Genomic DNA, 23,789 nt, shown 5'->3' on the forward strand with positions numbered 1-23,789 from the left:
GCGAAAAAAGGAGTCTATATTCAGCTATAAGTTACGGGAAGTCCAAAAAACTGGCAGGTAACAGGAAACAATCCCAAAAATGAGGAAAGCTAAACACCAGGAGCAAAGCTCAAATGTAGAACAAGCATCTAGAGCAGACAACCTACGCCCTAAAGCATAACCCTGATTTATTGTCTATTCTACTATAAATGGGACCATAATTTACAAAATAAACATCATGTAATATTGAAGAAGACTTGAAATAGAGCTTGAGATCATAAACTCATGTTTACAATATTTACTGAGATAATGAATCAAGTAAGAACTAGGGTCATATTCTCATGGACTTCTTTGCAACCGCACTTCTTTTTACAACCAGAAGCGTCGCCGCCTGTTGGCCATTAGAACGAATGCAAGGATGGCCGGAAGTTGCTGCCTGCCATACCCCCCCCCCCCCCCCTCTCTCACCCCATTTGTAAGTATCTGCCTTTAACCAAATGTAGGCAAAAATAAGCTGCATCACCTGCACTAAATGCTGGCACTGCATGTAAAACTGTGAGATGAGGAATTGTCCAACCTTGACATTAGCCAAACTGACATTGATAATCGATTGGGACCTCAGGAATTTACTTTTTTTTTTAAACGTACACACAAAGCAACGAAGCAAGCTTTTCTTTAATCCTTTTTTGTCTTTGTTTTTGTAGAACACAATTGTGAGTGACAGGCAGACACAGTATGGAGAGCAGATTGGTCTCTAGGAAATAAACACACACTGACATGACTGAAATGATGCCGGCTAATTGATAGGATATCAATTTTATAAAGTGCTCAGAAGGAGCTCTTCAGCTTTGTTTGGAGCTGGCATGGTGCGCATGTGTGTGTGTGTGTGTGTGTGTGTGTGTTTGTGTGTGTGTGTGTGTGTGTGTGTGTGTGAGAGAGCGAGAGAGAGGGAAGTAGCACCTGCAAATCAAATGTGTAAAGCCACACAAACAAACACAAACACATGCTGATGTAAAGATGTATAGAGATACATTTGCAGAACATAATATGCTCACTCTAATCGGTGGGCGCCTTCCTTGGTGCACATTTATTTTCTTCTCAATTAGCTGAATAAATTTGTTTACGACTGAGGAATAGATTTCATCACTATTCAACTGCAATGTTTTGAAATGGTGAGAATAAGGCTTGTGTTTGAGAGACGTCGCACTCAATACCTTAATAGAAAACAGTTTAATTGTCTAAACAAATTTCTTCTGAACACCTATTGAATTACCATTAGTTGCATTTCTTGATTCATTTGAGTAGATTTCCTGGCTGAGAAGACAAGGAAGCTGCAGCTGAGTCACAGCTATCCGAGTCCGGTGATCAATAAATGCAAAGGTTTATTATCTTTGTTTACATCTTATATTTGTGAAAAATAAACATTCACCATCTGTTAATCACTTCTCACTTTCTAAATCAATTGAATTAATCCTAACTATCTCATCCATGTCAGTGTATTTCAGAGTGTGGTTCTCAGGGTTTGTTCAGTTTTCACAAAGCACAAAACCCCAAACTCATTTTCTGATAATATTTGTGTGCTGAAGCAAATCGGCACTTGATGTGTGGCTGATAAAATGGCAATAATAGGCACACAGACAAAAGACATTGGAGGGGCTTTTATCACTGACTCTTATTTGATTTGGCAGGTTGAAGAGCACATTCTCATTTAAATCACACAAACAGTGTTGGCTGCCACCAGCAGGAGGGCTGGTCGAATCCATAAATCAACAAAACCATAACACTGAACAATAACATCCTGTGCTTTGATGACAAAAGAGGTCAATCACTGTGGAAAACTCCTTCTTTATGGAAAGAATATTCATCTTACTAAATCGTGTTGTCTCATTTTCAGCTTTTTATCTCTGCAACGCTAGAAGAAGAATCATGACCGCTCCATTAGCAACAAGATCATTCATCTTACATTTTTACTTTATTCAAGACGGCTCAAAACTATTTATTTCACAATACAATCGACTAGAGACACAACCTTTTGGCAATACAGATTGTGGCAAATACGATTATGAATATCATTATCATTATGACTTATAAGCACTAAATCTCACAGTGATTTTAGGTGGATTGAAAAAGAGGAAGAAACAAGATTTTTGCACAGTAAAAGCCTCTCATTGTAGAATTGGGGCTGACACCTCCTAGTGGTAAAAGGACACTCTGGCAGACAGCAATGCACACCGAATCGAAGAAATAGTTCCATATGAAAAACACCTCACCACAGATCGATGACTGCTACAGGAGGGGATCAAAAATGTAAATAGTTTTGCTGTTTGAGATGTTCATATTGCCATTGTAGTGTTATACAATAGCATCAATAGCCATTTTAAATGAATGGCAATGTCCTTGGCTATATGAATAAATGTTCTCCTAAATCCCTCGTGCAAGCCACTTAGAAATGAATTGTTCGTACAAGTGTTTCGGGCATGAGCTCTAATGTATGCTGTTGGGTTTCAATGGGGTCTTACTGTTCTCCAAAAAAGAACAAAAGTCGACGGGAAGAACTAAATATTTCCAGGAAATGCAGCATTGTAATGAGCTGGCAGGTTGGCAAGGAGAGAAAAAGAAGGAGCCAAGCTGGAAGCCAACAACAAATGTGAAGGAAAATAGCAATCATATCCTCACAAATTGTTTAGTAGAGCACCTGCTTTGTTCGTGTGGAAAAATAGTTGGGCTGAAAAGCTGTCCACAAAAGGAAAATAATTGTCACGATCAGGCTTTGCCTTGTGTGTTCTGTGTGTTTCTTTCTGTAGCTCCTCACTCTACCTGTCAGCCACTCCCTCAGCACCAGTCTAACTCCCTTCACCTGCCCCTGATCACGAATCAAACACTCCCTCATCAGCACAACTCTCCTCACCTGTTCTAGCCACTATTTAAACCCCTGCCTCCCAGTCACCCGCTGCCAGATCATTGTTTGTGTTCATACCCGTCCGTTTTTGCTCGTCCTGTTCCCGGTTTCCCAGTCTGCCTGCCCTGCCGGATTTCCCCCCTCGTCTCGTCCTGTCCTTGGATTCCCTGTTGTGTTCGTTATTCATTAAAACCCTTTTTCTCACTGCATCTGACTGTCTGCGCTTGAGTCCTCATCATGCCCCGTGACAATAATCAACAATGACAATGTCCTGCAGACGTCCTCATGACAGTACTGTACGTCTTCACTTTGTGTTTGTGCACATAACTCTACCTTCGTCATACAAATCTGAATTGGAAATTTCTAAACGGTTCATAAATGTGTCTGTCTTCATGTGCTCTACTGTATTAAGAGAGAATGTAACATTTTTACAACTTCTTTTGTACAAGATGTTGACATTTGTCACCTGGTGGCAAAATAGTCAGAGGTAACTGAAACAAATGAAACTGCTATAAATGAGAAACAATAAAAAGCTTGTGTATTAACATGGCTTTTTTTAAATTATAAAAATATGGGGATGTGCAAAAACCACAGCAGCTTCTGACAATAAGCGAAAGAAAGAAAGAAAGACAGTTACTGCTGTCATGTCGGGCAAGACCCATTCCTGCTTTTTATTCAGAGCTTGTAGATGGAGTATGGAGGGATGCGGGGAAAACAAGGAAATTACATGAAAATGTATGAGTTGGCAGCCATGTGGCTTTAGTCTCCCTATCCCTCCGTTATTTTCTTTTTTTAAGTTGGCTACTTGGCTCTCTAAAGCTTAACCACAGACCTTATTTCACGCATCTAACCAAAGAAACAACCAGATGTGCAAAAACTGCAGTAAAAAAACTACTTTCTGTGTTTTAGTACCGCTAGGTTACTACTGTAGATAAACAATACGTGGTACTAAGACCGGCTAAATATAAAGGTGTGGAAGTCTCTTGAACGTCTCAAATATCCAGCAGCTACCAGACATAAAAAAGAAATTTAGTGACGCCTGGATATTCACTGCTGGATTACTCCAGGCTGACAGTAGCACATTTTCAGCAGCACAGCTAAGTGCTTGTTCCAAGGCCAACGTACAAATATTTATAACCGGAGATTAACAGCATTCTGTTCGGTTTACATTATAGCCTGGCTGACAAATCATCTGTTATGGCAGTATAATTCACGAACAACGAGGGAAATATTTTTATGAGTGACGCACTGTGAAATGAACGTTGAAGCCTGGGCTTAGCGTCTTTTCCCTCCTTGACATGTGCATGATGGAGCCTAGATACCGTGATACCGTTTATACCATTTATAAGGTGAGCCGGAGCTTTGATGGGAAGATCTGAGGTAACTAATTCCCATCGTCGTCTATCTCCAGGAATGACAACGGTGTAATTTGTCCTGTCCTAACACAACGAAGTTAACAGGAGACTCAGGAGGATGTCAATCAGTCCTGAGGTCCAATCAGCCAGATTGAAAAGTTAGACACTGACATAAAGCACAAAATGGGACACATTTACTGATATGTGTGCAGAAATGTTATTACTTTGAGCAAAACATGCACGCAAAATGACCGTCAGTTTCATGACACATGCGCACTGGCCAATTGTTCTTACCACTCGTATCAAATCGCTCTAAATTGAAAGGCCTAGAGGTGTATCTTGGAGAAAGCGGGTTAATGTACAAATGCTGTGAGGTCAGAGCAGGTTTACAGGTTTAAAAGGGTAACACACTTACACATACACACACTACATTCAATCATTCAATTAATGTCTTTTATTTCTGCTAACATTACAAATAAACCAGCTGTACAGTTGTTGTTGAAATAAGGTCATGGCGGCGGGCAAGATCACCGTCACCAATCTGTCTGTGATCAGCGTCTCTTCTCCTCATCCGTAGACATACCTCAAAGTCACATTTGTGCGCCCTCTCCCCCTAAACGCCGGACACCGTTGGTGTCGTTTCACTAGAAAACATATAATCAGTGCACATAATAAAGTATGTAATGAATACATGATGACGCTCAAAAGCCAATCTGTGGCTAAGTTTTCTTTAAGAGATGACAGCAAGCTGATCGTCAACATTGAGCTTTTTCTGCCCCTGGGTCACAGAAAAGAAATGTAGCTCTCAGATTGCTGTATGTCTGATGACTTGCTGTGAAATCCTGCTGAAAAAATAGAAAATACTGTCTGTGTGAGGAATCACAAATACGAGCCACATTTTCCGATGTGCCTCTTGTAGTCGAGATCAGGGGCTTCACCTCCTCCGCACTCCAAAGGGCTGATAACTTGACATCCATCTTCAAAATCATCTATACTTCATTTTTCTCCCCACTCTGTTCCACTTGTGCTGCTCAGTACTTTCTCTGTATTTAACCTACAGGGTAGAACTTTCTGTAAAACTTGCTACCATGGCTCTGACGCACATCTGCTCTAACGCACATCTGCTCTAACTCTAGGAATGTGAGAAAAGATGGGATGACAGTTGGATTCATTTTGGCTACAGGGGAATTATTTATACACAAGTGGGACACACTTATGCTCGCTCACATAATTCACAGGCTGGGTATTCATCAGAAATCCTGAGCTTAACATGGATCCGATCCCAAAACCTTTTCCTGGATCGGTTTTCATGGCCATGGTTACACTTGTCTTTTTAATGAGGCCATTGTCATCCAATCACTGCAGGACACATTAACTGTCAAGTGTGTACACTCCAAGATTGGACATTGCTTTCATTGGGATCCGGTCAGTCAGACCACATGTCAAAGTGGCCTGGCTCACATTGAGTATGGATCTCAGTGAGGCGTAGACGGCATGTGGACACAATGCAGACAATTTATCAAACCTAGTTCTCACATCGTCTTCCCCCCACATCGGAGTTCCTGTCCCGAGTAGAGCAAAGGGAGGAGAGGAGGAAGACCGGGACTGGAGAACAGCTGAGACCTGCTGGATCCTGTTAAGTTACTGGTGATGAAAACCTCATATTTCCTCATTTTGCTGCTTCAAAATAAAAGCTTTTAAATAACAAAATAACAGGGGACTTTTATAGTGAGCAATTTATTGGAAAATGTGTTTATCACCCAATTAGTAGACCTTTGTAAGCGGCTATTCTTCAATAAAACAGGTCTATAATACATCTAAGAGGAAGAGTAAGCAGCAAAAAAATTAAAAAATATAGAAATATATATAAAACCTTTAATTAACCAGGAAGTCACATTTAGATTAAAACCTCTTTTACAAGTGAGACCTAGCCAAGACGGGGTCAAATAGCAGTATCCAACATATGACGGGACAGCAACATCAGATCACAGCAGCAACAATAGTTCCAACAAAATACATTACACATACAGTGCATTAACAAGGCTGCATTGTGGTCATGCGTTTGTTAGTAACACTCAAATGTGGACACACATATGTGGACACAGCACAGTTTCCATCTGGCACATCCAATGACAAAAGTCGCATTGAAAAGACAAGTGTAACCACAGCAGATAGGAACAGCACATCTTTTTCAGTGATCCCGCCGAAACCGGACGTCAGGGTGTCAGCACCACCACTTCCTCTTGGCAGCTGTCAGGTTTTTTTAAAGCCACATCGACTCAGCATGTCAATCTCCTCTGGTATTAGTGAAATTCCTCCTGTGACACATTCCAGCCGTCTGTCATAGCTGTCAAGAAGAACAGGCTATTGGCTTGGATGGACACGACGTATGGATTGATAACTCAAAATAGAGCCTGCAGCACATACTGTACACAATGCCAATATCAGTCGTCTGAGAATCATTATTGTTTTGCTGACTTTTTGGGAGTGTAACTACATAAATACAGGAAGAAAACTACATCTGTATCACTTCATCTATTATAAAAAAAGATTTGGATTAACTGTAGATTTAAATCATAAATTAATATCTTTCATTTCTTTGCAAATTAATCTATATAGGATTAGTTCTGTGCATATGCATTGGCTGTACTCAATAGATGTGTAAGTCATGGTTACATTTGGCACATATGTCTAAAATGATGCAGAAAAATGGTCCTGAACATTTCAGGGATAGACCGCATGTGTGGAAAGGGGCTGTCGAGTCTGATAGCAACAGGAATAAAGGGTTTTGTGTGTGTTTTGGATCAGTCTACTGCTAAAGAGCCTCACGTGTGTGACCTTCACATGCAGTAGAGAGCCAGAGTCATTGTCCATGATGTCCGCAGTTTGCATCTGCTCATATACTGTTACACATAGAGGACTTTATCAAGTTTAACTTCAATACTTTTGGTGTGTTTGTATGTATATGTGTGTATAGTAGGTGTAGGTGTTTATATATCATACTCATTTTCATTTCCTTTAATGTCTTCTGTTAGAAAAATGGAGTTTTTTGAAAAATTGTCCAAATGGCCTCTCCTGATTCTCCTGTTGGAAAGGGGTTTCTGAGGATGTGGCAATCTGACAAACACTTTATACGAAGCATACGGAGGTCTTGAGAGGCTCTTGTTTGTGCAGATATAAAGTGCATGGCTTTCTGTGTACCAGAGGAGTTTTTAAGTACAAAAATACACAGTTTATGTTTAGAACGGCAAATGTAAAAGCACTTATGCACTGTCTGGTTGAAGCACTATTTTGTACCATCAACTACTTTGAGTTGTTATTTTCCTCCATCTGCCTGGATCTGACACAGTATCTGCTAAGAGGAAATACCAACATGCTTGGGGAGTCTTCTTTGTCGTCGTTTTCAGGGTGACTAACAAGTCTTGCTACATCAGAGGCCTGCTGTCCAAACTAATGACCACTTATTACCAGAATTACTGTGAGGAATACCCTAAATAAGATTCTCTCTCTCTCTCTCTCTCTCTCTCTCTCTCTCTCTCTCTCTCTCTCTCTCTCTCTCTCTCTCTCTCTCTCTCTCTCTCTCTCTCTCTCTCTCTCTCTCTCTCTCTCTCTCTCTCTCTCTCTCTCTCTCTCTCTCTCTCTCTCTCTCTCTCTCTCTCTCTCTCTCTCTCTCTCTCGTTCCATTTTCTTTCCACATGATTCACCTTTAAAACCGCAAAGATGTTGACCATTTTCTCATCCTTTCTGCTTCGGAGAAACAGCCATTGTGTTGTACCACTTTATACCTTCTTATGTACCTAAAACTTCACGTGTCCACTTCATTTGATAACATGTTAACCCCATAGATGTTAGGAAGTGATAATATGCAAACACTGCATATTTATTATATGGTTTAGCAATGATTGAGGATATAGAAACATTATGCCCAATTGCCCCAAAATCGACACTGATATAATGATTTCTACAAATGTACAATGCAATAACAATATATTATCTCTCTGACAACATTATATCAGTGAGGTGTTGACATCATTATGTTAGGTAAACCCTCTGAAACTAAACTGCTTGAAAAGTCTGAGTACCTTTAAAACCAGAAAGGCTCTGTACTTCAAGTACAACAATTATCACAAAGTTACTGAGCTTCTTCCAATTTACTTCTCCCAGTTGATGCGCCAGATTTGACCTTTAACATCCTTCGCTAGCAGCACATTGTGTTTTCCTTATTTTAAAATTCACCCAAGCACTCTGAATTGTTAAAAGCATTACACACAAGCAAAACCATTAAGACTGCTTCTGCTGAGCACCTAATATCTGCTATTGGCTTCATAAACCCAGGCCTGTGCATTTGTCTCATCCCAGCCAGTAATCCCACCATGTAATCTCTGGAATTACGATGCAAATGAACATAAACATCACCAAAATATGAGACCAGCGGGTTTCACATGACAGCGGCGGGAGAGGGCCTCCTCTCAGGCACTTTCTGCACTGATAACTGTAGTGCTGTGTTGAATTAGTCACAGCGGTAATCTGTCAGTAGGCATGATGCATTTCCATAAATCGACTGAAAGCTTTTGATTAATTTAATTGGCTTGGCTTCAGTCACTGCACTTTTATGAATTTATAATTGTATCAAGGGACAGCTGCTGTTCGTCCCATTTCTTTACCAGCTTTTGTCATGGATGATTTATTGCATGAAGTTGTTTCTATAATGAGGTTTGTAATGTTTGTTGTGTGTGATAAACAATAGATCATTGACCGGTGCAGTGAGTAACATGGGACTTCAAGGGTTTAGGTTTGTAAATGGACGGTAGGGACATGTCCCAACCAATATTTGATCTAACTCGTTCAAATTATCTTTTGGATTGAAGACATAGACATTTCTGATGTTTTCTAGCATTTGATTGGCGGTCTGAAATCTCATGTCACTGCAAATATCGTACTTACGGGCAGACACAGAAGAGGCGAGAGCTGATCAGTGTGCTTCAGTTATTTTGACTTGTGAATGGTTTTTAGAGCAGTGTGGCGTCTGTCCTCTGACCGGTGGCTCAGTGTCGCTGTCTCTGCGTCCCCTCTCGCTAATTTGAGCCACTCTTTGCTGTGTTTGGGACTCTCTCTCTCTCTATTCCAGGATGCTTCCCACTGAAACACATGGGGAAGGGGCTGTGAGCTGCATTTTATCACAGGTGGTGAAGTTACATTTGTGAAGACTGAGACACATAATGGGGAGATAAGCGTTTTATGGCTGGCTATATCCATCTGAAGGAGACTCTAGGAAGTCATTTTGCCCTACAAAAATAGTAGAGCACATAACCCCTGTAAAAACCACATTTCTCCCTGTCTCCAGTCGTTACACTAAACTAACATAATTGACTGCTGCCTGACAGAGTGCTGGCAATCTAAGAATCCAACTCTCAAGAAAGAACACAAACAAGTGTATTTCCCCAAAATGTCGAGCTCTTCCTTTAAAGTCAACTATCCTTGGGTGGTATGAGCCTCACTCTACTTCAAGATGTTGCAAAATATGTTTCACTTCAACCGGGGGATTCAACACAAATTCAAAACCATTTCAAAACACTCTCACCAAGCTAGAAAAACTAAACCGGTGACACAATTTCTTTGCCCAACAGTTATGATATTTGGAGTCAGCCCATTTGTATTGCCACCATGTTAATCCCAGATGCTTCAGTCGTGTCAGTGAGCACACAGCAGTTTGTCCTCCTGACATTCAGCTCTATTCTCTATCGGCCCCATCACCCCTCTAGGGAATTGCCTCTGTTATTTGTCACTATAGGCTCTGTACACTGAGCCGAAACTGCTGCCTGCAAAGTTTTCAATAGTTGTCAAATCACAAATTGTTTTTCTTAAATTCCTTGAACAGCAGTATGTAATTTACCCTTCACACCATGAAAATACACTAGACCCTCGTTGTATGGGTCTAAAGGGAGCAAGGATGGGGGCTGTAAATTGGTAAATCGGTGGCTTGAGCCTTGTTGTGATCACTGGACCAGGGTATCACACCTGTTGCTGTAGACTTAGGGACCTCTAGGGTGGCAGGTCCGGACTAATGTAGATCTCTGGTGCTCATGCTAATGCTGGTCTGTGTGTGATTAACTGAGGCTGGAGGTCAAGGACATCTAAAGCTACTTCTTCTTATGGTAGTGAGAAGAATAGCTTCATCAAGGATACCAGATTAGAGAACGTTGCTATTAAAGAAGGTGTGTATTGTGAGAGTTTGTACGCTGTCACTGCCTGTCGGTGGACAAAACTGTTAAGGCTTAAGACAGCAGCACAACCAAGAAGGACCCAAATACACAGTCTGAAATGGGCAGATTCAATGAAGATATTTTAACTGAACAAAAGGTATTACAGGTTCCCAAAGGCAGGCAGATTACAGGGAAGCACAACGCCATTCAGCAATGAAGACAAAGGGAGCACAGAGACGAAATACAAAAGAAAAGGAGGGTAATAAAGAGGGACAGGTGACAGCAGGGATAATTAGGAACAGATGAAACGCATAAGGGAGGGAGAGACCATCACAAAGGTGGGAAAACCAGACATGACAAATGGGGAGAGTGAACCTAAAAAATAAAACAGGAAACAGACTTTGAAAAGTTCGAGGACCGTAACAAAACGGTCACAAAATCCTATTATACTGCAGGTTGTACAATCCTCCCACAGCAGACTAGAGACCTCCAGCAATGTTGCAGTCAATGACCACTTAACCGAAACAGATTCTTGAACAGGACTGAGACCAACTCAAGCCAGTGTGAGACCGTATCAAGACCAAGACTAGACCAATGCCAGTCCAACACTGACATACGTATGATAAAATGTGGAACATGCAAACCATTGGCAGTCCTCAAATTGATCTGAAAAATCCACATTCCCATAAAATCTTCTTTTTTTATGAGCAATCACAGTAATGATGTTAACAAGTGTAGTGATATCCCAGCAGTTGTGGTTCTAACCGGTCTTGAAATAAAAGTCAGAGTTGATGCTGATGGTTTATTCTGAAACAAGACCAAAACCTTCAAAGAGTGGTCTGGATACCGGTCTCCAGACCAAGACTGATCTCGAGTACCACATCACTTGAGGACAGCACTCGCTGGTTGACGGCTGATATCTAATAAAAATGTTTATCAGTTGGAGAAATGAGCAAATCTGAACAAACATTTGTTGTAACCCTCCAGGTTGGGAAAAGTGTGCATGTGTGCATACAGGAGAGCGGGGGTTGATGGTGGTGCTAGCTGGTATGTGATTATGTCCTTGATATACGAGGCGGCGAGATGCGGCTCACAGTGAAGTGAAATGATAGTCCTTCAACTTGTCTCTGGAGAGACGCCTTCCAGGATTCAAGACTCCACTCAGCTCTCCACCACCTGCCTCCACTCACACAGTAATCACACACACACACACACACTTTACCATAAAGGAAAGGGACACTCAGTCATGTCAACATACTTAATGCCAGCATTATTGTTTAGACATGCCTAATAATCTCACACATAAATGTGGATTCATATAGCCCACACACTAGTCTTGTGAGGACCATCATTGACCACATGTGTCACAGTCTGGCACTGTGTCCAGATCCACTCAGACTTTATGTTTTCTTGGTTGGAGGTTTTCTTCCTGTATTCCTGCACTGCCTTTGCCTCCTTTGCTCATCTACACACCTCCTCTGAATCAGCCTCGTTAGTCGGTCCCCGCTCCCTCAGTCATTCGCTGCCAATCAGCTCATTCCACTCACCTGAGTGACACCCCAAAAAAGTTTTGGGGTGTCACGTCGGAGTGACCCTGTTGAGCTTCTCCCCCCATCTGCTCTTCTTCCACTCATCAGATTAGCTTGTATTTATGTCCTGGTTTTCTATTCAGTCCTTGTTGGACCCTTTGTTTTGTTATGTGATGGTGGGTTCTGTCTTGCCTGCACTAAAGCTTGAATTAAAGTTATTTCTGGTGTTTTTGGGTCCACCTGCTCAACTCTTCATGACAGCATGTTATTGTTCAGGCCTGGTCATTCCAGCATTTCAAACGAACGAAGATGTTAATATTTGCGTTACCTGATTTCACATTGGAAAGGTGTGGAGGCAGGGGATTTACAAAGCTGTTCGACCATCTGACAATGAGTTCACTCACTGCCGTTGTTGTGAATGCCAATTTTGTTGGAGACTAAACCTCAAGGAACACGCATACTTTTTTTCAAAAAGACTGATGAAAGACATGCTGAATGAGAGATTACATTCAGGTACAGAAGTGAAGTTGAACGAAGGCTAGTTTGGGTGAGACTTCAGGACTTTGGTGACTGACTAGCATGGATGTTCCCAGCTGGCTAGAATGTCAGCTGCAATAGTTCACTGCCACTAGTTTGGTGACTAAGTCACCAAACCTCTAGAACCTCCTATTTCACAAAGACCAATACACTTTGCTTTGCCACTTTGTGGTTTGACTGTACTTTTACTCTACTCCTCATAGACGTGTAACAAAGGGATTCAAGGTAAAAATCATCCATCTTCCCTGTAATGATCAGGCAGCTGTTTTCTTTTTCCTGTCTCTGCCAAATCCATCCAAACTCTGACGCCCTTCACCAGATGTGGAAGAGGGACAGTTGAGGAGACTCGAGATGAGCTGCCGGGCTGCAGGTGCTACCCAGGGACTGATGTAGCTGCAGGATGTGATAATTAGCCTTGATGAAGGCTCCCCAGGCTAATTTTGTATCTCCTTCCATCCTCTCGTTTGTTCCAACACATTTCACTCTCTGTCTCGTCTCCCTCTGTCTTGAGTCTACTTACTTTCCTCTCACACTATTTGAGCTCTCCTTCTTTCTGGTTTCTGGCCCTTTTCTCTCCAGCTTCCCAAAGTATTTCACCAATTTCCTTCTCCCTATTTTCTGCTTCAGTCTTCTGGCTCCTCTCCCCTTTCAGTCCTTCAATTTCCTTCAGAGTTTCAGGCTGTCATTAATAGTTTAGACCTCCTGTCACACTCTGGCCATTTTATTGATTTGCTCTTTTTTTCTGCTTTTATTCCGTCTACTTGAACTATCCCTCAGTGCATTTGCTTTGCTGCCTTGGCTGACACATCTAATTACTGTCTCAATGCTGATCAATGTCTAAGTTAATTATTGAACTTTTCAATGACAGAAATGCTATTGCATCTGTAAATTAAAAGGTAAGTCACTGAAAATGGTGTTAGTTGTCTTCTTATTTCTGACTGATTCACGATTTCAGTCGAGGCTTGTGTATTTCATTGGACAATAATAAATATCCTGTGGTTTTGATGCAATTAAAAAAGTGAGTCAGTTGAGTCACTGTTGGTTGGGGCTGAAGACTACAAGTTTGACAATGAAAAAAAAACTGGGGGTGTGGATATAGAAAGACGTGATTCCCAGATCTCTGGAGTCGGCTCCTCATCTCTGCTTGAGACAAGAACTGACGCCGGAGAAAGCATGGGATAAAAAAATATTTCAATACGTCTGGATTCTGCTACATCGATTTCTAAATCACTGTTACCAGTATTCAAGTGTTTGCAAGGAAGTGGGTAATAACACCAAGTTCTTACATGTGCCCAGTGGTGTGGTATTGACAACTTGATTTGATGATTTTTTCAGTGTCGTTCATTTGTGATGTGAAACTCGTTGGCCACTTTAGGCGGTAAACTTTGGTTCTCTTGTACACTCACTGTAGCTATCCTCATTGCAACATACATCCAATGCATCTTTTTAACCATGGCGGCGTACTTAAACCGTCAGTTTATTCATTTACGGCCACGTCTGCTGCCACAGTGCTAACCTGATGTGCTGACAGCTGCTATTGCTGCGTCTGCTGCTGTATAGCATTCAGGGATGTCAGTTTTGTTTCACTTTACTTATGACAGCCTTACTCCCATTAACTAGTAACTAACCGATTCATTTTTAGGAAAAAACGCAAAGAATGACGTGAACTTCAAGAGGCGCTTTCCTTTTGTTCTGACGCTCCATTGACTCAATGAGCATTGGCGCCGCACTACAGACCCTCATACAGTTAGTAAACAATGATGACATACTTAAGTGTGCCCACGCAGTTTGGCAGTGGAAGTACGGCGGAGTGCAACAGCTTGTCAAGGGCTTTAACCACCAGAGATCACGAAACAAATTGACCTCCCAGATCTGTGTGCCATTTGTGAGTCGGCTAACAGCCCAATATTTGGTGGCCAGATATACGTACACATGTCTTTGGAGGAGAAACCAAGCCTATAACGTTACACCAGAGAGCATACAGATATGTTATCTGTGGTCATGTACAGAATGTCAAATACTATGACATATGACATAGACTATATCCGCAGTGCTGGGCCCGGTGTGTGTGCGCCAACCAACTAGAAACACACACACTCACTCACTCACTCACTCCGGCCTGGCGCTGCAGAGCTCGTCTGAACAGCTCTTTTGGTTAACATGGGCAGTGAAGCTTCCGGTTAAATTAACATATAAATCAACCGATAGACCGAAATGCTTAACTGGTCAAAATGTTCTCGGTTTGTTGACATCCCATTACAGCCATGCCACCTCCACCCCAACATCCACTTGAGTCTACATTCTCCGTGTGAGGAATTGTATTATTGTCACTCAGTTTCCTTGTGGGGAGTGAATCTGTGCATATTCTATATGCACATAATAATCTGTTCCTGACTGCCTTACTTTGCAATGCCATACAACTTAAGGCTGCCTATACTTCGGTGCAAATTTACTGCAGTGCAAAATAGACCAAAGGAGTTTTCACTCATTTTTTATTTATTTTTATGATGAAATGCACAGTAATGTGTAACAAATTATTTGCAGTGGTCTCTTTGAATCAAATGGCACTTTTTAAAGACCGGTTGTCTACATTATGGATTTGTTTAGCAAAATCTCATTTTCAACACATTTGACTTTACCTTCATATTACCTTGATTTACAACAGTTATGCTTTGGGTTTTGTACTTGATGTCCCAAAAATCCCCTCCTTCTGAGTAAAGTGTTTTATATGAGAGAAGGATAAAAGAGAAGATATGAAAAGAAGCACAGATGGTGCGACCTGGAGGTTAGGGTTCCTCTGACAGACTTCAGACATTTGCTCGCTGAATTTCTCTCTGCTGGTTTGGAATATGACAGGAACCAGATGCAGTGCAAGGCTGAGCTTTCCAAAGGCTGACAGGAGACCTGCTTAATATGACCTTTTATAATAAATCATACATTGGCTGTGGTTTATTTCTCACTACTGGAGGTCCGCCCTAAACAAAGCCAGTGGTCAGGTGAGGTTATTTCTTTATCATGTGTCTGCCCATCATTTCAGTCCGTAAAACCTGCAATAAAGCATCCTTCACCTTGATGAAATTAACTGCCGGCTTTCAGTGGAGACATTTACTCTCCCTATGGTCTGAACTCGGTTTTAGAGGCTTTTCTATCCTGACGATAGCTTTATTCTAGACATAACATCTAATAGGGTAATTAATTGGGTAAGGAAATGCCCAAATTCACTTATATCAAACAATAACAGGAAATTAACCAGCAGCTTAAAAAAACTTTTCACCGAAAATATCATACTTTTCCCATTAATCCAATTCAATACTTGTACCCAGGTTTTTTCAAATGGCCTTAAGCATTTTTATTCATGTAATTGTTTCATTAAGAGATCAAATATGATGTTGTATTCACATGACAGAGAGTCTCTTGGTGTTATGACAGAAGGTTCCGATGCATGAAGGCAGCATAGCTGTGGTTTAATATGCATGCAGTGGGCTCTCTCTGAAGGTCCAGTGCAGCACAGACATGCTTTTATCTGACACCAGCAACACACTCAGCCTCTTGTTTTTTTGCCTGTTATCACACATGCACTCACGCACAAACACACACACACACACACACACACCGAGCCTCCTGTCCCCGCTGCTTCTTCCTCGTCCTCCTCTCTCTCATCTCTGTGCACTCGTACCGCGGGTCAGGATACACAAAGACAGAGAGTGAGCAGTGGCAGACACATATACAGAGTAAATTGTTGTCTGGTCTATTGTCTCTCTGAACATCATGGGAGCTGTGTGGCACTTTCTGTGCCAGATGCTTGCTTCCATCTTTTAGTCACAACTGTTGTTTATGTGGAGGACAAAAACAATCCACACACTCACTTGTGCTTGAAATAAATACTGTAATTTTCTTTAATAGAAGACATTAAAATTGATACCCAGATTTTGGCAACAATCACAGATAAAAACACCCACTGTACAGTAAATGTGACTCCACAAATAGTCATTGACATTAGAGGTGCTAACAGATACACAGTCAACTCAGAGCAGTGAAAAGATACACAAGATTTTTTTTTCTTTCTTCTTTTCAAATAGCGAAAGCATGATGGAAGTCTTGGAGAAACGGAGCCTTTAAAAATGCTGTCTCAACCTACATTTCTTTCAGGAATAAGTTAGCATGACAGAAACAAGCAAAACAGATACAACACAATAGAACTCAGACTAGCAAACATGGCTGTCTCTGATAACTACTCGGTGTAGGTTTCAGATTCATATTTCTCACCCATGTACAGTATTCAGTCACCTATATGATCAGAAATGTATCATTTTTCACTTACTGCACAGTAGTATAGCTCTATACCCCTGCACATTGGACTTCAAATGAGAGTTTAAGTGCTGACTTTCAGCTTTAAGAGTATTTGAGGGATTAAAAGAAAATCTTGGGGGAACAGTGGGAGTTGTAGCCCTGTACCCTTGGGGGTTAGGCATTCGAAAGGCTACAAGTTCTACACGGTGGTTTGGATGTCAATGTAGTCTGAAATTAAAGCTGAGAGTCAGCATTTTAAAGGATACGGCTGCGATTAGATTTTTCTCATTGTCATCAAATCTCACAAAGACCAAAATCAACAATGCATTAACCCTTCTTGCAATACTTTCTGACTTCTCTAGAGTCGGTCAGCCCGGAGCCTTTTTATTTCGACTGAAGACATAAATCTTTCAAAAACATTTGGTTTCAATTTTTTAAAAAGGCTTTACTGAAACAGTTGGGCACTGTAGCTTTAAACCAACGTTATTCAAGCAGGACTAAATAGTCAATGATAATCAACTGCAGATTAAGACAAACTTGGCACTCTATTGAGTATTTACAACCCAGTCGCCAGAATACAATTCTGGCATTGTACGTTTCTGCAAACTATGGATACATTGAATCGCAACGTTTCTGAACCAAAAATGTTTAACATCCTCATTTCTACATATACTTGTAAATCAACGTTTTAATCGTTGTGCTTTTCGTGCTTCAAGACTGCATTCTTAATTAAGGTTTAGGCAACAAAACTGCTTCCATAGCTTTAGTAAAAGTTCATGTTTTGCGTTAAAATAAGTACATTACTTTTGGTTTCACACAGCACACCTGTTGTTTGACCCCTCCATGCACCAGCCCACCCCTCCTACCCAGGTGGACTCACGCGGACTATGACTAGAAATGGATTAGTGATAATAAAAAACATACCCAATCCGTGAGCAAATACTTTCCTTTGTTAGTAATTGACAATGCAGTTTCATGATATTCAAAAAATTCAGTCTGCTATCAGGCGAGGGATTTGTTAACAATAAGAAGAATATAGAATATTGCCAGCCTCATCCTTTAACTTTAAGTCTTAGTTGAATGCACAGGAGTAGGCAAAACAAAACTGTCAGGGCATTTAATTTATGACCCGACTCTCAACCTTCTGATTACATTTAGGACATAAATATCAATAAAGGTTCTGTAAAAGCAATGTTATTTAGCTTTCAGACACAGCATGTTGAAAGAGAGGTATACGTCCATTTGTTTTGGAACAGGCACTAGTACTGTAAGAAGATGTCTCTACATGGCACACACTCCCATAGGTTAATTCATTTTACAACACAATACAGATACAGATATTTCTATATCATGATTTAAGACAAGTTCTCCTTAAAGTTCATAATCAAAACATCACATCCAAAAATGTAGTAGATTCACAGAAGAGACCACTGAAAAGGTTGTAATTTGTGCAAGACGAGGAAAGCATTTTCACAAAGCAACAATACTGAGCAATCTTTACATTGATTATATATTGCAGAGGCTGTTCTTCGCTGCAGTTTAGTGGGTTTATACTGGCAGGGTGCAGTTATTTTGACCCCGCAAAGAGAATTTCTCCTAATATACTAACACATATGACGCTATTTACTCTGGCTATAAAGCATCACCCATATGTGTACATAATCTTATAATTAACATTTATTTTCTCAATGAAGAGCACATGTGTGAGTAATACATCAGTGAATGTAAGGACACTACCTATGTTTGTGCGTGGTATTCTCAAAACTACTCAGGTCACTGTAACAAATAAGTGCACTAATCTTTTCTCTCCATCTCATGCACACAAACGCATACGCTTCAGCACGCACCCACGGCCCTGATGTGGTAATCTGTATATATTTCCCCCCATTTAATAACGAGACTCACAAATATATGGGCATGCGCCTGTGTGCGAGGTACGCTTCTGCGTGTTCGGCTGGTTGCCCTCTTCACTTCTATGTGGTAATTAGCATGATTGGAGAGCGAGGAATGGATCGAAACACAGGAAGAGATGGTGCTGATGAGGCTATTCACCCCGCTGTGTAGCCTGCCTGGCGCCTCTCCTCAGCAACAAGCTGGCATCTTTTGTCTCCATCGCTCCAGCTCTCACCAGCCACGGCTGTGTGTGTGTGTGTGTGTGTGTGTGTGTGTTTGCGAGGCAGAGAGAGGGAGCCTGCCGTATGCTCATTTCAAGAGCACTCAAACAAAGTTGATTACACATTCATTAAAGCCACAGGTTCTCGTTCACTCTCCACTTGACCAGTCCAAGTGATGGTAGGATGAGGGGACGTACTCTGCATTCAGGACAGGACAGGGGGTTGGATTATTCATGGATTGCTGGCTATGATTAGGGTACTGTGGTCAAATGAAAAATAAATCAATAAAAAGACAATGAGGTGATATAAAAGTCTTTTGGAGTCTAAGTTCACTCCACTTCTATATTCCTCTCACTAACTCAGCCAGCTGACGCTACATTATAATGGATACCACGAATATGTTGTGTCATATTATGTCTGTCATCTGCCCCTGTAATTCAATTTGACAGGCTTCATTGAGATTCAAATTCAATATGATATTTTAACATTGCACTGACGAATCACATCAAGATTAATTTCACTTTGCAAGGTTGGTTTGTGTGACTGAATCACATCCTCTGCCTTTGGGTTAAAAAAAGGAAAGTGGTGCTCTACACTTACAGTAAACACACACACACACCCAAACATATTTGTATCACTATCCTTGTGAGGATAGTGATACAAATATGAGCTAATTTACATGCAGACAAGGAACATGCTATCCAACTCACTGACATCATCCAATCAGGGCAGGAGGCATCAAGGGTGCAGGTCTTGTTCATACTGTAATCGAATAACTATGTTCTAATAACATCAAGGGCACTGCTCTTGTTCTCTCCCAGCTGACTCTCTTTGCGGCTCTGTGGTTGAATTGTAATGATCCTGAGAAGGTCGGCTGCCTTTGCAGATGCTCATTTAGATATACAATATCATTTTAGGCTGATTCGCATCTTTGGATGCTTCTGCCCAAAGAAGAACAACAGAGGAAAGCTATTGCTTGAAGGTCAAGTCATAGTGTGTCACTGCTGTTGCCAGGAGAAGCTACAGGTTCTCTTTTCCACATTTTTAAATACATGAAAATACCCTGTGGTTATTTCATAAAGAGATTTATGTATTTTTTATATACTTATACTTACTTATGTACTGAAATCAAGTTTTTATGGGCTTTAAACCACCAGTATCCTACTAATCCACCGAGATGATGTGATGCTGCTAACAATAAAGCACACAGTACCCAGGCTGTATATAACAGAAAGAACCAGAGTCTCTGTTCACTTGCTAAACACAGTAATATATTTGGTTGATGATACGTCATTAAATAGCATCTAATGATGAAATGATATAATCATTCATCATTCAAGAATCATCAGGGCAAACCCATTATCCTACTATGTGTATTATAATTGCAGTGAAAGTTCTTATTCCCCAAAACTTCTTCCCTTCAAATAGGAAGTCCCACACTATCACTCAACATGGTGTATGTTAAATTGTTGGCATGCCGCATCGAAGCCAGAGATCTATGCTCTTAATGTTCTCATCACTGAACTGATGACCCAAAAGCTCTGTAGGACGTCTCACTTTCATATTCTAGCCTCTGTGAAAAAGTGGAATGTCATGTTGATGACAGGGCGTTTCTTTTAATGCCGTCTGTTCTATGTCCATTTTATTTTTGCTCTGAATGTGACCTCCTGTTGTCCCTGCACCATGTTTGTATTTAAGCGTTAGCTGTGTGTCCATGTCGCCGAGACAAACTTCTGTTAGCGTTATGCTTCGTATAATGTTTCAATGATTCAAATACATTCGTGTTGCTTCTCATCTGCTGCTCAGTTTCATGTCAGCTGACACTGGAATGTATAACAACAGCTTTTGAGAATAGACCAGGAGTCATGAGGTGACTGTAGTGTGTGTGTGTGTGTGTGTGTGAACGTAGAATGATGGGTGACAACTCTCTGGTTGCGTGTGTATATCCATCTTTAAAAAAGGATTGAGTCAATATTTTTCAAAAATGTTTCAAGACAAATGTGACTTTTCATTTAAATACTTTACAAAGAGGGTTGCACCAGCAAGGATAGATTTTTAAAAATGAATAAATCATGGTTTAGACTTTCAATCGTGTTGCAACAAACTTTAAAACTAGCTAATCTTTCTTTTAACGACAGTTTAGTTTTTACTCTAAATTCAGCTGCATCAGAACTTTAATCTCCAATTCAACATTTAATCCAGAATCAGCTTTACACTTAAAGAGGTTTAACTTTTATGGCTGCCTTTGTCAGATGTATTGAGCAAAATAATCAAGTTCTGTGAAGAAAGTTATAGGACTGACTCAACTCAATTGAATTTCCTCCAGAATACCGGTTCAGAAAGGAACCTGTTATTGAGCTGAACAGGAATATTGGACCAACAGGTACTCTCTTTGTGCTGTGGTCCATTTTTCATCCTCTATTTTTGGCATTATTGCCCCAAACTTTGTAGCTTGTTCTGGTCAGCCGAAAGATATTGAATTGCATCAAAATATGTAAATCTTAAGGATTTAGTAATTAAACTCACTCCAGGATATTTGTAGTAAAACTATTCTGGCTTCCATTAAACCGTTACAAACTATGCATGGAACCATGAAGTGATTATCATGATATGAGTTGAAACTAATGCAGTTATTTGCCACTGTGAGACAAGCTTCATATGTTTTCACTAAAAACCTCACGTCAAGCTTACCAATTTTTACAGTAGTTATATGTTTGTGTGTGTACCTATGTGTATGTGTGTATTTTCCACCATAGAAGGTTAAGACAGTATGTCCTATTGGGCTTCCGTAGCCCCTGTTACCTAACCAACCTTTTCCTGGACCCCTGCAGAGTGAGCGGCGTCTCTGCTACCCTCGCCCTTTTACAGACAATACGCTGCGCAGCAAGGCACATCGCCTCACATTCGAGAGCAATGGCGAACAGGCTGCCTGTGCACATTCTAGGCTGCGACATCCACAAAGCCCTTTAAACCTGATACTAACATGCATCTCATGTGACTGGATGGACAGCATATAAAATACGAATATTTAAGAGAGGTGAAGATCTGATCACCTCAACTACGTGTAGAGGAGGTCAGACATGACTGTAGCCACATTACCAAACACAGAAATACCAAGAAAAAGCACACAAATGAAACAGGTGACAAGAAAAAATGCAATCCAGCCACATCACATTAAGTCACAGAGTGCATGTTACTGCCAGGTGGAAGGGTAGAGCAGCTAATGAGAGTTATATGAACATTTCCCAGTTTGAAAGTGTGGCCTTGTATTCAGATCATGAACCAGTGTCATGTGTCTTATAAAGGTGGAACGAGCAACACAGACAGGGAGCTGAGACAACACTTATTATAGTGAAACTGTATTGATTCTATGGGAAACTGGAACATTTCGTCTGCTCTCTATTGCAGATCGATCTCTAAGCTACACACCAGTGTTGCTCGGGTGCAGTGGTGTCACAGAAAACAAAATCTGGGGTTGAGGTGTGAATGCCTCTTCAGCATTTGGAGCTCCTCTACGTTTCAGAGATGATGCTTTCAGTTGTTGAAGTCAATGTTTAGCTCGATGAAAGCTGAGCCAGGTGTTGCCTGCGTTTCAGGTGATTGCTGAACTGTTCAGCACGCCTGCAGGGGATCCTCCATTTCCTCCATTAGAGATGTAGCGGTCTCCACACCCCGTCTCCTCGCAGAGAAAACCTCTGTTAAAACGGAGGAGCCGTTGCGTTCACAGCATGCTGGTCTCATGTCATAGCTCCGCTCCAAAATAGACTATGCGAAGTCACACAGCATGTGTGACTGAGGATGTGTGAACCTTCACTCTGCTCTGAGAGAAGGCTGGTGTGACAAGCAGAGGCTCTGAAGATCGGAGGTGCTAGCTTATGCTTCAGTTTAGCCTTTGAACTGGAATGTGCTCATGTCATCAAAGTGCTCTTCATCACTTTTTTTTTTTGAGCAAACCTTTCTAATGGCAGTTGATCATTTACAGCAGCATGAGTCCTTTTTACAAGGGTGTTGTGGGTGACGACAGCAATCAGTGAACAGCAACTTGAGAGTCTCACTTGCAAACGACCTAACACGATGTTCCAGTGAAATCACTAGAAATGCATTCATCAAAAACTTCGCCACAGTCACTGGCAGACACACAGTTCTTTTTGCATGAACACACACACAACCAACTCACTCTCTCTCCCTGCTGTCTGGCAAAATGCCACCTGCGTGTGAAGTCTATTCCTGCAGGTTGTTACTCGAGTAGAAACTGGACGTCTCCGATACGGTTTTGGAGACACTCCGGGACGATGACCCATTCGAGGTGAGGTCCACGGAGGAGTTATGTGGTCCGGCTCCCACCACAGCCCCACCCGGCCGTGGAGCCGCTATTGCCTTGACCTTGGGCTGCTCCATGTCATCCCCAACCTGGAGAACAGTGGACACGGTGGTCTCCATCCGGCTGGCCTTGTAAACACTTGTCTGGGTCTGAAGGTAGCGAGTGGACTTGAGCTCCAGGCCTTCGTAAGAGCCTCGAGGGACACATGGGCAGAAGCGGAAAGCTTGTTTAAAACCAGCACGAAACCTGAGAAGCAAAGATGAGTCCTATTTAGTTTGGTTTAAGTGCACACAATTCAAAAATGGTATGAATGTAACAGCCTGGCTCCCCTACTGGGATGAAAATATACCTGCCAATAAAAAAACAGAATTACAGACAGTTTGACAAAGGACGGGCTGATACAGTGTAGGTCTCCAGTGGCTCATAGAGATGTAATATAAAATAAGGTAAAGAGCAAAGACTGTGTAATTGTTTTGATTAACACTATATGTTGCATGTGACATTTAGTGACATTTATTCAAAGACTCATTTTACCAGCACTTGATGTTTAGCATGACATTAA

The 23,789-nt window shown here is 41.2% G+C and overlaps 2 protein-coding genes across 2 annotated transcripts in view; both read right to left on the minus strand.

Moving 5' to 3' along the window:
- Nucleotides 1–3,073, minus strand: part of ncaph (non-SMC condensin I complex, subunit H) — a 28,185-nt gene extending 25,112 nt beyond the window's left edge. Inside the window, exon 1 of the mRNA XM_076104411.1 lies at nucleotides 2,957–3,073. Within this exon, the coding sequence (XP_075960526.1) occupies nucleotides 2,957–3,065 (109 nt within the window). The 5' untranslated portion in view covers nucleotides 3,066–3,073. The remainder of the gene's footprint in view (nucleotides 1–2,956) is intronic.
- Nucleotides 3,074–23,127: 20,054 nt separating this feature from the next.
- tacr1a (tachykinin receptor 1a) overlaps nucleotides 23,128–23,789 on the minus strand; it is a 29,342-nt gene continuing 28,680 nt past the window's right edge. The window contains exon 5 of the mRNA XM_076104593.1: nucleotides 23,128–23,473. Within this exon, the coding sequence (XP_075960708.1) occupies nucleotides 23,128–23,473 (346 nt within the window). The remainder of the gene's footprint in view (nucleotides 23,474–23,789) is intronic.

The sequence above is a fragment of the Anarhichas minor genome, unplaced genomic scaffold (assembly GCF_050575085.1).
Source record: "Anarhichas minor isolate MPS153535 unplaced genomic scaffold, ASM5057508v1 ptg000030l, whole genome shotgun sequence".
Classification (NCBI taxonomy): Eukaryota; Metazoa; Chordata; class Actinopteri; order Perciformes; family Anarhichadidae; genus Anarhichas; species Anarhichas minor.